At 61.9% G+C, this 13,470-nt stretch overlaps 1 protein-coding gene across 1 annotated transcript; it reads right to left on the bottom strand.

Annotated features, from left to right (window-relative positions):
• Positions 1-6,445: 6,445 nt before the first annotated feature.
• On the bottom strand, positions 6,446-13,310 carry UTP14A (UTP14A small subunit processome component). The gene is made up of 14 exons (XM_065028222.1): positions 12,658-13,310; positions 12,213-12,283; positions 11,358-11,422; positions 11,039-11,181; positions 10,724-10,879; positions 9,740-9,859; positions 9,562-9,656; positions 9,174-9,297; positions 9,013-9,090; positions 8,214-8,562; positions 7,670-8,052; positions 7,410-7,597; positions 7,238-7,337; positions 6,446-6,840 (listed from the first exon to the last, which is right to left on the bottom strand). Exons 1-14 carry the CDS (start codon positions 12,715-12,717, stop codon positions 6,568-6,570), a joined length of 2,205 nt encoding a protein of 734 aa, XP_064884294.1. The 5' UTR covers positions 12,718-13,310; the 3' UTR covers positions 6,446-6,567.
• Between the last annotated feature and the right edge of the window lie 160 nt (positions 13,311-13,470).

Raw genomic sequence — 13,470 nt, 5'->3', positions numbered from 1 at the left:
CGAGGATGGCTCCGTAGCTCCTGGAGCCACCAGAGGAGTGATGGGGGTGATACCTCATGTTTGCTGCGATGCCACGTCCACGGCGGACAGACAGATCACCTGATGTAACGCTGATGAGATGCATCAGCTCTGACTACAGATCTTGTATTCTCCCTTTCCGCAGGCCAGCCCCACGCCAATGGCAAACACCTTTTGCACCATGTTTGAAGGTGCGGTTAAAGATGACAACTCTTTTGGAGCAGCTGACTTCTCCGCCTGCCAGCTCATGCCTGTGGGACGGAGAAGAGTGGGTAGGAAGGCCATGAGTCCCCCTGGGGCCAGGCTCCTGCATGCTTTTGTACTGCATGGCCTGTCTTCCCCCAGCTCCCCAAAGGGGCTTGCACCAGGGACTAAGGAGGGATGTGTGATGGAGTCCCACCTCCTGCATGAGAAACTGAATCTCTTTGTTATGAGCTCAGAGGTTGAAATTTTGAACCCAGCCACTGGGGCTAAAACAATGCTGCTTCTGTGTTGGGAAGGGGATTTCATGGCTTGAGGCTTTGGATTGCTTCACCGTGGACCTTCAGGGCTGGGGTCTTCCTTCCCACATTCTCCAAAGGGGTTTTTGGGACTGGCCTCTGTGCTGGCTGGAGAAGTGAGACATTGGCTCCAGTGAGCATTGCAGACAGGAGTCTGTCCTGCCTCTGCTGCCCTTCTCCACAGCATCCCCAGGAGAAGCTCTGGGCTGGGGTGACACCACCGATGAGTGAGAATTTGGGATCACAGGGGTAAGGCGGGAAGGAACCGCACTGTGCCTGGGAGCTGAGGAAGAGCTGGCAGCTTGGGCAAGAGCAGGCAGGATAGAGTGAGAAGGATGCAATGGGTGAGCTGAGCTTGAGGTACCTGAGGAACCCCAGAAAAGAGGCAAGGAGCCCAGCGGGCTGGCAGGGATGCCCGCAGGGAGCCCTGGCTCCTCTCCAGCCCCTTCCAAGCCTCTTGCCCCAAGACCGTCACACCAGTTTCCTGGCTCCTTTATTGTCTGTTCTTCAGCCCCGACCCCCCAGATCCAGCTTTGGGAGCTGCTGAGGGCTTCTAATAGTAACCAGAGACAAAGAGCCGGTCTTTGTAACACATGTTCCATCTGACAGCCTGTGCCTGGAGATGCTGAAAGCACTGCCAGCAGCCCCAGGGGTGGGCAGGCTGCATGGGGGCCTATGGCCCCCCAGGAGCTGAAGGCTGGGATGGCCACTGATGCCCAGCCCCAGTCACCCCCGGCACCCTGCTGCAGCTCCCCACCACTGGGCCACAGGGGTGAGGGCTGCCGTGCTCTGCTCGGGGACGCAGGGAGGACCCGGCTGCTGTTGCTCCTGAGCAGGGAAGCCCCTGCGGAGGCTCAGGACTGGCCTTGGCTCAGGGCAGGACGTGGGCAGACAGAGGAAGGTCAGGCGGGGAGCTGAGGTGGTGGAGTGGGGAGCACAGAGGGCGCTGAGGTGGGGAGAGGGGTGCAGGCTGAACCGGCCCCATGTGTACTGCAGGCATGAGCATGTCCCAGCAGTGCTTCCGTGCTTTTGTATTGTTGTCTTTGCAGCCAGAGCTCACTTTTAATCAGGATTTTGCTGTGTGCAGAACGAATGGCTGCGACCTCTGCAGTAGCTGTGCTTAAATGAAGGCTGCTTTTGTAGCACTGGCCAGGATACACATATGACGCAGCCGCTTGCCATGAGGACACCTGTCTGAACAGCCTCCACTCACCCCTCTCAATCCTGCCTCTTTGGGGACCCTCATTTTCCCCCTGGAAGGTTTTGGTGCAGTGGCTCTGCTGGGACCTGGCCAGGCACGCCCCAGCTCTGGGATGCTGCTGGTTTGGGGCTTGGCTGCCTGTTTTCTCCAGGTGTGGGGTACAGTGCGGTACCCTGCCCCCTGCCCCTGACATCCCTCCCTGGCCCTGATGTGCCCAGCACAATGCTGTGGGAGTTGCAGGGTAGAAACTGAGACAAAGTCATCGGGGGCATATGGGGACTTTCCCCCTCTCCTCCCCAGGCAGCTGAGGACAGACAGGGACGTGTCACACTCGGGAGACCCAGAATGACATTACATCATGACCCAAGTGACCAGGTCCCCACCCCAGATGGGTGACAAGGCCGGCAGCTGCTCCAGCCCCAGAGACTGTTTCAAGCCAGCAGCTGCTCACATCCCAGCACATGTCACCGAACTTAGGGTGAGAAACAGTTGGGTACCACCACATGCTGCCCTGGAAGCTGTGGACCCTGGCCACTCGTCTCTGTGGGAACGGCCCTACTGTGGGTGCAAAGGTCCCGGCTACAGCACCTCGGCAGAAATCTCTTGCTCAGGTTGTGCGTGTTGGATACAGCATCTCCATGGAAACCCTCCTGCTCAGGCTGTGCGGACTCAGGAGATGCCATCTCCACGGAAACGCGGCTGTGGCAGCTGTGCAGGCTGGGGATGCGCTGGCCGGGCATGGGGTGCCCACAGTGGGAGAGAGTTGGGGTGCCTGGGGTGCTCCTGGCTGTGGGGTGACGGAGGAGAGCTGGATGCACCTCTGAGACTGAAGGTGCTCCAGGAGAGCATGATATGGAGCCCAGGCCACCCCTGTCGCTGGTACAGGGGCAGGAGGGACAGGGAAATTGCAGCGAGGACTCCTGTGCCTAAAATACTAACTCAAAATCTGCCTCCGCTACCCCATTCGCTCTGCGCTGCGCCAAGCAGAGCCTCCTGCCTCCACCAGGTTTTGGGGGAGCTCACCCCATCTCTCACCCCAGGGCTAAGTCAGGCCCGTTCTGGGAAGGACCATTTCCTGCGCTGTGGGGGCCAGAGGTGTTGGAGGACATGGAATTCCACCAACCCCAGTGATCAAGGGTGCAGGTCACCCTGACAGCTGTGAGGGCCCCGTGGTGGCCCCAGTGCTCACACTCACATCCCACGGCATGGGAATCCAGAGGGTCAAGATTTCACCCTCAGAAATAGCCCATACAAAATATTTTACAGGTTATTTATAGCCTGCTCTTACATTAAAAAACAAAACAAAACAAAACAAACAACTTCTATTTGTTGATTTTAAATCTGCCTTTTCCTTTCATTCAGCTCCCACTGGTCTCCCGTGATGGCGAGTGCAGGAGCCCGGCTGCACAGGTAGCTCCCCAGTGGCCGGAGTGGCCCTTGGGCTCAGGCACCGGCTGTCCCCAACTGGGTTCCTGCCCTGGGGGGACTCAGGGGAAGACACCAGCGGTGGCTGTGCCGCTTCCTTGGCATGGCCCCCGCCCCGGGCACACCGCGCCAGCGGCACAGCCGCTGCGGCACCGCGCGGCCCTGCCCGGCCACCCCCACCGCGTCCTCTCCCCCAGGCCAGCGCCTGTGCGTGCCGGCCGGGCCGCGCTGCCCAGCCCGGGAGCCGCCGCCACCATTCATGGCCAGGATTAGCCACCGCTCCCTGCTGGCACCCGGACCAGCTCAGCCGCCCTCGCCGAGGCTCCCGGCTCTGTAAGCCTGGCTTTGACGTAGCCCAGAAAGTAGGCCAGTAAGAGCAAACTGCAGCTGCTGGCAGCTCTCTCAAGGGACGTGGTGGCCGTGCGGATGGGGAAGGTGTGTATTCTCACGCCGTGGCTCCCCAGGGGCTGCTGTTGCTGAGGAGGCAGCCAGCAAGGAGCAGCGTCTTCTCCCGGCACCAGAGCTCCTGGTACCCACTGACCCACACCTCGTGTGGCAGCCGGAGACCAGCCCTGCCGCCACACCGGGACGGGAGCCAGGCTGGAGCAGGCCATGGGAAGGGCAAGGATCAGAATGGGGAAGTCCCCACGGGGAGTGTCTGCTCCATGCCAGGGTCCTGTGGGGCTCCCTAGCCCATTTCTGCCCTGCCTGCAAGCAAAAATCCCCTGCAAGGGGCTCCCCAAGCCACAGCTCCTCTCCCCACTTCTCCCTGCTGCCCCAGGAGCTGCCAGCAGACGTACCCAGCGCCCCCTTTTCCTGCAGCAGTTTGCAGACCTGCAATTGTGTTTTCATTCAAAACAAACCCCCAAGCACTGATATTCTTTGGCCCAGCAAATTTATTTCTGCAGGGAAGTCAGAGGGACAACCATTGCCCTTGGTGCAGGAGCACAGCAGCTCTGGAGGAGCCCGTGCCGGAGTGGGCAAGCTGGACCGGCAGCCTGGAGCGGCCAGCACAGCAGCACCAGCGGCTCTGCTGCACCTCAGCCCTCCTCCAACTCACCCCCAGCAGCTCATGCTGGTGCTTTCTGGGTTTATTTTTGAGGGATCTCAGATACTGGAAGCCCCAGTTCTAGCCCAGTCCAACCCAATGCTGCCCTTCCTCGCAAGATGAGGCACATCCAGCTTTCTGGCTTGAAGCTGTCCCCTCCCAACAATGGCTGAGCATCAGCCGCACTCACACCGCAGGACCCACCAGCCAAATTCATTGTGAGGCAGCCTCTGGACTTGGCTGCATGTCAGCGGGTTCTGCTTACTGCTCCAGGTGGTCTCAGCTATAAACCCGCCTGTTCCACCAAGGCCTGAGCTGGTTTCAGACCCAGTGGCCTCCTCCGTGCTTTGCAGGGTCAGCACCTGGGCGTGCACTGCGCCGGTGCCCCCATCGCCCCAGCCCCGGCAGGGCGCTCGCTCCCGCTCTGGGGAAGCTGAGGAGGTCGCAGCCCAGCCTGGGCCAGGACCAGCCCCCAGCGGGCTGCAGGGGACACCACACACAACAGTGGGCACAGCGTCCAGCAGCAGACGGCCCTTTGCCATTGAGTGGGTCAAATGTGGGGACAGAGGACAGAGGGGTGCGTGGGGCCCCCCGTCCTTGCGGAGTCAAACAGTGGGACACCGCTCTGAAAACCCTGGTCCAGGCCTGAAGCCAGCTCTGATCTGACTAGTACTGGACCTTCAGGCCTCTCAAGACCCTTTCCAGCCCAGGTATTCTGAGCAACCCAGGGCTGGGGGCTGGGGGAGGTGGCCCAGCTACTGGTGCATCCCATTGAGCCCAGCCGGGCACCATCTGGGACTGGACAGACAAAGCCCGGGGTTGGAGCAGATGAGGAAGGGCCCCCACGAACAGGGACAGGGACAGTGATCCCACAGGGGTCTGGCTGGCCCCAAAAACTGGAGCTGCAGGGGAGCCTGGACTGTGAACAGGCGGAGGGGCAGGCAGAGGGGCTGCACACACCCCAACCGGGGCACTGCCTTCCCCCGGCTGCAGGGCACTTCAGCTTTTACTAAAACAAACGAGAAACCCACCCTATGGCCTGTGACAGCCCCAGGGTCCAGGGGAGAAGGCTTCCCATGGCTTTGGGGAAGACACGGCAGAGGGAAGCTGGTCTCGGAGCTGGGGCACCAGCCCAGCAAGGGGCTCTCCAGCATCATGGCACAGAAACGCTCTCAGCTTCCTTTTCTCTTTTTTTTCAGCCCCGGCTAAATTCACACAATGCAACGCCAAACCTGTCTGCAGGCAAGCGCTGTCAGGGTGCTGTGCAGGGCCAGCAGCACCCAGGCCAGGTCCCTGACAGGGTCACGGTGCAGGCAGAGCTGGCGCCCACAGCAACCCCTACCTTCCCCCCGCCCCGGGAAGAGTGTCAGAGCTGGTGCCCTGTGGGGTTTTGGGGTGGGTATCGGGGCATTGCAGGGCACTGACTCCCAACCCTGTGGGTGCTTGTGCCCCAGCCCGGCAGGACAATCCCCCTTCCCTGGTACCCCCGGCTCCAGGGCAGAAGGGTGACCACGTCGGCTCCGGCTGCTCCCTGGGGCCGGCTGCGGTGCCAACAGCGGAGGAGGCGTCTCTGGTGAGGGACGCATTTCCTGGCAACAGCAGCAGCTCCAGCTCCCTCGCTGGGGCTGGGCAGTGCTCCTCAGGCTGGGCTGAGCACAGCACATGGAGAGGCCTGTGGACTCCCCACCCCTGCTGTGTCACCGTAAGCCTCCAGCCCAGCCTTCCACCAGTGCTGGGCACCCCGAGCACCGGGCTGCCACCGCGGAGGGGTGGGTGGGCAGGGAGGCTGTGCGCAACAGCAGAAGAGGCAGACGTGGGCAGGAACATGGCAGGGTGGCTGCACCGGGGGCAGCACCAGCTCCCAGCATGTGCAGAACAGCAGCAGCACCGCACAGACCCATTTTCAAACTAATCGGGTTTATTAGAGCTGAGCAGAAACCACCCTGGAGCTGCAGGCGGACCTGAGGAGCAGTGCCCCACTGCCAGTAGCGGGAGAAAGCCCCTTTAGCCACAATTTAAAAATACACATTACTCTATTAAAAAATGGAGGTATGAAAGACCAAAATCCCAGGGCAGGTGAAACCCAGCCCCGCCAGAGCACTGCTGGCTGCTGCACAGCTCTCACCCCTCCCTCCCAGACCTCACCAGCTTGTTCGCATTACACCAGGCCAAGCCCCACAGCTCCCGTGGGGCTGAGAACAGGCAGGAGGGCACCAGCTGTGCCATATCTGGGGCAGCCATGCAGACGGCACAGACAAGGCAGCCCAGAAGTTTTATTGCGGGGGAAGCCGTAGAAGGTACTGGACAGAAGCCGGAGTCTCCCCCAGTTCCTCTGCCGGCTCCAGTCCGACCATCAGAGCCACAGGGGCACAGAGCTACCGCGCCCTCCCACGTGGGTGGCGCAATGGCTGCTCTTGCCCCTTGGGCACAATTTCTAGTGCTGGCTTGGCTCCACTGCCAGCTGTGGTGGCCGTGGTGGGGACATCCTCGGCAGAGATGGGCTGGATTATGTGGCCTGCTCGGGTAATGACGCGGGGTGCAGTCAGCTTCTGGAAGGCACGCTGTGTGTTCCACGTGGGGCCCAGGGGTGTCTGGATGCTCTGCTCAAACTGCTGGTGCCTTTCAAAGGGGAAGGGCAGCTCACTGACCTGCAGCGAAACAGTGCAGTTAGGTAACTCCCCAGCAACCCAGCCCAGCCCCCCAGGGCTGCTTTCATCCCAAACTACTGACTCCCACTTGTCCAGGACCCGCTCACACTCCACTTCCAGTCCCTGCTCCACCGACTGCCTTGCTCCATCCCCTCTTTAGCAGACCACAGGAGGGCTGGCACTGCAGCAGCAGCCCTTAAGGGAGCAGTCCAGAAAATCCCTCCTCCCTCCATCACCCTGCTGGCCTTGGGGCTGTCAAAGCTAGAAACAATGTGGCTGGCCAGGATGACAGGCAGGGATTCAGGATGTTCTGGGAACTGGGCACAGGAAGGTTCTGGGCCAGCCTGGGTGCTGGAGCACTTGCTGCCGCTGCTCATGGAGGCCGAGTATCACCTACCTGATGTGCTGCTGCGTGGATGTTGCGCTTCTCGCTCATGATGACATGGGGCAAGTGCTGGTCCTTCCTGGGAGGCGCCGGAGGCGGCTTGAGCAGGAACCTGCCAGGCAAGCCAAGATGTCAGAGCCCGGTGCGGGGCTGAGGCACGTTGCTGCAGCTCTTCTAGACCTACCGTTTTATTTTCTTGGTGCTGGGCTTCAGTCCTGTGCCTCCCCACTCGCCCCAGCCTGGCAGCACCAAGTTCACCGGCTGCGGCTTCGTGGCCTGCTCTGCCTTGCGCTTCTCCCGGCGAAAGTCAGCCACCACATCATCCCCAGCAAAGGCCTCTGTGATGACACCTCTTTGGTCAATGCCACCCTCCTGTAGAGAAAAGAGTCAGTCCTCTGCAGTCAGCAGCACCCTGGGACCGAGCGGGAGGCCTGTCCTGCTCACCTCCTCCTCCACAACCATGGGCAGGCTGGGGCACTGAACCTCCTGGGGCTTCCCAGCCAGCACAGCCTGCAGGCTGATGATCTTCTTCTTGGCTGGTGGTTTCTTGGCACACCCATCCCCAGCTCTGCCTTCCTCCTGCTGCTCTACTTGCTTCTTGACTCTTGTGGCCATTGGCTTCTCCTGCTCTTCCACATGCTCCTCAGAGGCCAAAGCGTCAACATCTGCCATCGACTGCACCCGGCGCAGCTGCTCTGACAGCAGGACGTCCTCCTGGGCCTGGGGAGGCTGCTTGAGCCCCACGCTCGCCTGCTCCTCCTCAGCACAGGTCGAGTGGATGGGGCTGTCCCCTGGCAGTTCAGAAACTGCCCTCCTCTCATCGGCACCTATGCATTGAGGCAACAGGTGAGAAAGCCACCCACGAGCAGGGAGCGAGAGAGCAAGACGGCTGTGTGGCATGGGGCAGGAATCAGGCCCACAACCCACTTTCCGCTGCCCAACCTGCAGCGGACCAGACCCGCGCTGCCTGGGGCTGCAAGCTCCTCACCTGGTCCCTCGGGGCTCCCTGCCCGCTGCTGACGCACATTCCGCTTCTGCGCAAAGCCTTGTAGCAGAGCTTCCTCCTCCGACATCTCCTCCTCCGACACCTCCTCCTTGCTCTCTGCAGCACCAGGCACTGCATTGTCTCCAGGACCCTCCTGCACCTCAGGCTCCGTGACTGGGCCACTGGGCTTGCCCAGCATCCAGGGATTCGCTCCCCTGGCACCCGCAGGGACGGTCACTGACGCGAGGTCCTCCTCGGGCACATCACCTGGCTCATCCTCAGGCAGCTTCACCTGCACCTTCTGCATCAACTCTTTGCTCTTGGCCAGCTGCTCCTGCATGGCCTTGCGGGCCTGGCAGAGGATTGAGATGTTTCTAACACAGGTCAGAAATAACACACTCACTCTCATTCTCCCACCTCAGCTGTATCCCCCTTCCCCAATCTGCATTAGAGACCTTATTGTGGTATTTCAATATACAAAGGCTGTTTCTAAGACAGATAGAGACTTTTTACCAAGGCCTACAGTGACAGGATAAGGGGCAAGAGTTTTAAACTGAACAAGGGTAGGTTTAGGTTGAACACAGCAAGAAATGTTGCACAATGAGGGTGGTGAGACACTGGAACAGGCTGCCCAGAGGAGCTGTGGATGCCCCATTCCTGGAAGTGTCCAAGGCCGGGTTGGACAGGGCTTGGGGAAACTTCATCTAGTGAAAGATGTCCCTGCCCATGGCAGGAGAGTTGGACTAGATGGTCTTCAAAGGCCCTTCCCAACCCAAATCCTTCTGCCATTCTGTGATCTCACCTCCAGGTCATACTTAGCCATAATGGCCTTGGAGCGGGCCCATTTTCCCTTGTTCTGGTGCTTAAGACTCATCCGCTCCTGGAGGCAAAAGGAAGAGAGAAGCATCAGAAGGAGCACTCCCATGAGCGGGGACTTCCCAAGGTGTCTGGGAGAAGCAGCACCTGCATCCTGAGCTGCTCCAGCTCCTCCAACCTTGCCAAGGCAGCCTCAGGGTCCGACTTGTGCAGCAATTCAAACTCCTTTAAGGCCTTGCGTCTCTTACTTTTCTTCAGCACGCGATGGTACCTGCAGCACGAGGGCAGAGGGCCAGGGAATGAGACTTCAGGGTGCTGGGGAGGCCTTTGGGAATGCAGCGCTGTTCTGGGCAGGTGGCAGCCTGCCCAAACGCAGTGCAGCCTGCCCAACGCGTCGCAGATCCCAGGAAGGAAGGCCCGCTCTGCCCTCCTCCATATTCGGCTGTACCCACACACTGGACAGGGCGGGCTCCAGCACCAAGCCAGGACTGAGCCCCCACCCCTCGCTCCGAGGCCAGCAGTGGCAGAGCCTTACTTCTTGCTCTTGATCTTCTTCTCTCGCCGAGCCTTGGCTTCATAGTAGGACTGCATGACCCGAGCCTTCTGCAGCTCTGCCCGCCGCTGCCGGGCCTGCCAGGGAGCACCGAGTGAGGGCAAGCACTGAGGAAGAGGCTTCCAGAGCCAGAGCACAGCCCAGGGAGGGAAGCACCCACCTCCTCCAAGCTCATTGCCTGCAGCGAGGCTGCCTCGTCTGGCGTCAGGAGCGGGTCTGTGACAGGCTGCTGTGTCTTGTGGAGCAGTCCGAAGATCTCCTGCTCCAGGGGAGTTCGGGCCTGTTGGGACAGAACAGACATAGCAAGACCACGATGAGAAAAGAACCGCAAGAGCCAATGCTCCCACAGACATCCCCATCCTTACTGATGCCTCTAGCAGGTCCCCGGACGAGCGTGTCCCCCTCCTCCTGGGGGTCAGGGCACAGCCCTGCTCACAGGTCCCGCGCAGCAGCCCCAAGCTTGCCGTGGGGCTGCCCAGGCACCCTGCCAGCCAGAGCACCGCAATTCCTCCCAGGGGAAGGGAAGGAAACAGGCTTGCAGGCGACCAGCAGTGCTGACTGGGCAGCATCAGGCAAGAAGCAAACAGCAGAAGTACCAGGCTAATGACACCACGTCCCACTGAAACGGAAAGGGACCTTTGTGCAGGTGACCGTGAGCGCTTGGTAGCTGGGAGACCTCGCAAGAACGGCAGCCAGCAGCACAACTCCCACGAGAACTCACATTCAAAACCAACAGCATCCTTCTTTCGTAACGAAGATTTACAGATACGCAGACTTTGGCAAAACCCCCTCTGCCTCAGCACAAGTGGCCAAAGGCTGCCAAGGACTCAGCCCGGGACAGGGAAACAGCAGAGTCAGCCCACAGGTCCAGGGCTGAACAGCTAAAACGAGAAGAGGGGACAGAGCAGGCTCCAAACCCTCTGCTCATGCCTTAGTCGGCCTTTCCCCAAGAGCATTTACACATCTGCTATGCATGAGGAATGCAGAAGACTTCCCTTTTAGTATTGCTAAGCTCAGTGTGTCCAGAGCCTCGGCTAGAGGAGGGGCCTTCCTCACACCTTTCTCACTCCTCCCAACGCAGCCAGGAGATATCGAGCTGTCCCAGACAACCCCTGGGAGCTGTGTGACATGCGGCAGCACCCACCTTCCATGCTGAAACCACTTGTTCCAGGGGGACGACTGTAGCGATCTCCTGCTTCAGAGGGAAGACCAGCTGCTCTGCCCGTCGGTTCTGCAAAACTACCTGCTGCCATTTGCCCACGTCTTTAGAGGTCCGGACATAGGCAGCTTCCCTCACAACCTGCAGGCAGGGGTGAGAAGGGAAAAGGATTAGGAGAGAAAGGCTGACGTAAAGAACAAAATCCAGTCTGCATCAGAGGGGAGCAGCGGGGCACGCAGCGACCAAACCCTCCTGCCTCCTAAGGCCAGAGCTCTGTGCTGCCTGCACAGGCCCACTCACCCGCTTTGCCTCCTCTTTGCTGAGGGGAAGCTCCACTGCCTTCTTCTGCTTCACCCTGGTCAGTTCTTTCTTCACGCTGCTCAGGGTGGATTTGGGACGGATGGGCTCCAGGAGCTCGGACAGAACCAGCTTCTCCCCAGTACCTGCACAAGGTCCCACACGTCAACACAGGCACAGCACTGCCAAGTCAAGGGGTTGCAGCTGCATTCAGCCCAAAGATCCAGGGCAGACACAGTGAACGTCAAGCTGTCAGCTGTGGGCGGGCAGTGCTGCCCCAATTAGACAGCAGAAGCTCTGCTCAGCCCCATAGAGATCTCACCTTTGCAGCTGACATTGAACTCGGACACCTGCACACTTGCCTCTGTGCGCTCTGCCAGCTTCCGCCTGCAAGAAAAGAAAATAAATGCAAAGACTCCTCCTGGGCCCCCTCGCGTGCTTCTTCTCCAATCTGCTGCTAGAGCAGAAGTGCTGGTGGCAGCGGAAAGGGAACCAAGCGCTCTCCCACCCGCCCCCTCTCCATGCACTGCTGTGTGGCCTCTCAAGGGCAGTGTGGAAGAAACGCAGAGTCACTGCTTCAGGAACCGTGGAATGTGAGGGGTGGGAAGGGCCCTGGAAAGCTCACCCAGTGCAACCCCCCATGGAGCAGGAACACCCAGATGAGGTTACACAGGAAGGTGTCCAGGCGGGTTGGAATGTCTGCACAGAAGGAGACTCCACAACCCCCCTGGGCAGCCTGGGCCAGGCTCTGCCACCCTCACCCCCAACAAGTTTCTTCTCAAATTTAAGTGGAACCTCCTGTGTTCCAGTTTGCACCCATTGCCCCTTGTCCTGTCACTGGTTGTCACTGAGAAGAGCCTGGCTCCATCCTCCTGACACTCCCCCTTTCCATATTGATCCCCAGGAATGAGTCCCCCCTCAGTCTCCTCTTGTCCAGCTCCAGAGCCCCAGCTCCCTCAGCCTTTCCTCACACGGGAGATGCTCCACTCCCTTCAGCATCTTGGTGGCTGCGCTGGACTCTCTGCAGCAGTTCCCTGTCCTGCTGGATCTGAGGGGCCACAACTGGACACAATATTCCAGGTGTGGTCTCCCCAGGGCAGAGCAGAGGGACAGCAGAACCTCTCTCGGTCGTGCCCCGGGGCTGAGCCACAGGAGCCCCTCCAACGCCCCCACTCACCGCTTCCGTCCGGAGAGGTCACTGACCGCCTGCAGGAGCTGCTGGTGCCGCCTCTCGCCATCCTCCTGCCCCTGCACACGGGGACACGGTTACAGACGCCGGCCCAGCCCGAGCCGCCGCGGAAAACGGGACAGCCCCGGCCGGCACCACCGGGAGCGGCGTCTGCTCCCCGGTGTCCCCGCCCCGCCTCGCCCGGCCAGACCGCTCTGCAGCGCGGCCGCCCCGGGGCGCAGGGGACGGGGGGGCGCCCAGGGCTCCGAATGCGGCGGCAGCAGCTGCCGAGGGAGCGCGGCCTCGCCCCGCTCGCCCCCTCCCCGCCCCGCTCAGCCCGGCCTGGCCCCGCTCAGCCCGCCTGGCCCCGCTCAGCCCGGCCTGGCCCCGCTCAGCCCGGCCTGGCCCCGCTCAGCCCGCCTGGCCCCGCTCAGCCCGGCCTGGCCCCGCTCACCTCCTCCTCGCCGTCGCTGCCGCTCACGGCCGCCTCCACGCCCAGCCAGTCCTCCGCCATCGCGCCCCACGCCGGGCGAGCCGGAAAGCGCCGCGCCAATCCAGCGCGACCTTGCCGGAGAGCGCACCACTTCCGCCCGGACTGCCGCCGCCAGCCGCCGCGCTTCCGCCCTCCCTGCCTGACGTCACGGTTGCCGTGGCAGCGGGGCCTGGCGGGCAGAGGCGCCCGGGCCCGGCACGGGCTCGCAGCGCGGACCGAACTTTGCGAGGCAGCGGCTCCGCCCCGGGTCGCCGGGAGCTTGGCCGGCCGCAGCGGCGGGAGGCGTGGCCGCGAGCGGCACGGGTGTCAGCGGTGTCACCCGAGGACTGGCGCCCCGCAGAGCTTCTCCGTCCTCCCCCTCCTCGTCCTCCGCTGCCGCGAGTGACGCTCCCGCACGGGGCGCCACGGGCGGGCTGTGGGGCCGGGACCGCCGCAGTGAGCGATGACAGCCCGGTCCTCGAGCCTCCCCCGTCTCCATGGCAACCGCCGCGGGACAGGTTCCTTGTTTCCCCTCGGACCTGAAGCGCCCGGGGGAGCTCGGGCGGGGGCTGCCTCGCGGGACCTGTGGCAGGAGCCCCTGGAGCGGCGCCGGGACAACCCCGTTGGGGTTTCATCCCGCCCCGACCCCCGGAGCCGCCGCCCCGTTCGGCCCCCCCGCCGCACCGGCGCTGCGCCCCCGGCCACGTGCCGTCCCCCGGCCGGCCCCGGCCCCGCCCCCCCCGCCGCTCCCTGTCCGCACCGGGGCGGGCGGAGACCCTTCGCGGAGTGACGTCG

Source organism: Columba livia, chromosome 12, assembly GCF_036013475.1.
Source record: "Columba livia isolate bColLiv1 breed racing homer chromosome 12, bColLiv1.pat.W.v2, whole genome shotgun sequence".
Classification (NCBI taxonomy): Eukaryota; Metazoa; Chordata; class Aves; order Columbiformes; family Columbidae; genus Columba; species Columba livia.
Note: the sequence above shows the minus strand (reverse complement) of the source record. Positions and strands in the feature narration are given on the sequence as shown.

Bases quoted from the DNA above. Each gene is read 5' to 3' on its own strand.
- UTP14A (XM_065028222.1), bottom strand. From the start codon at position 12,717: ATGGCGGAGGACTGGCTGGGCGTGGAGGCGGCCGTGAGCGGCAGCGAC. The intron at 11,423-12,212 runs GTGAGTGGGGGC...CTTTTCTTGCAG, and splicing joins GACCTCTCCGGACGGAAGCG to GCGGAAGCTGGCAGAGCGCA. The intron at 9,657-9,739 runs GTGGGTGCTTCC...GCTCCCTGGCAG, and splicing joins AGGCAATGAGCTTGGAGGAG to GCCCGGCAGCGGCGGGCAGA.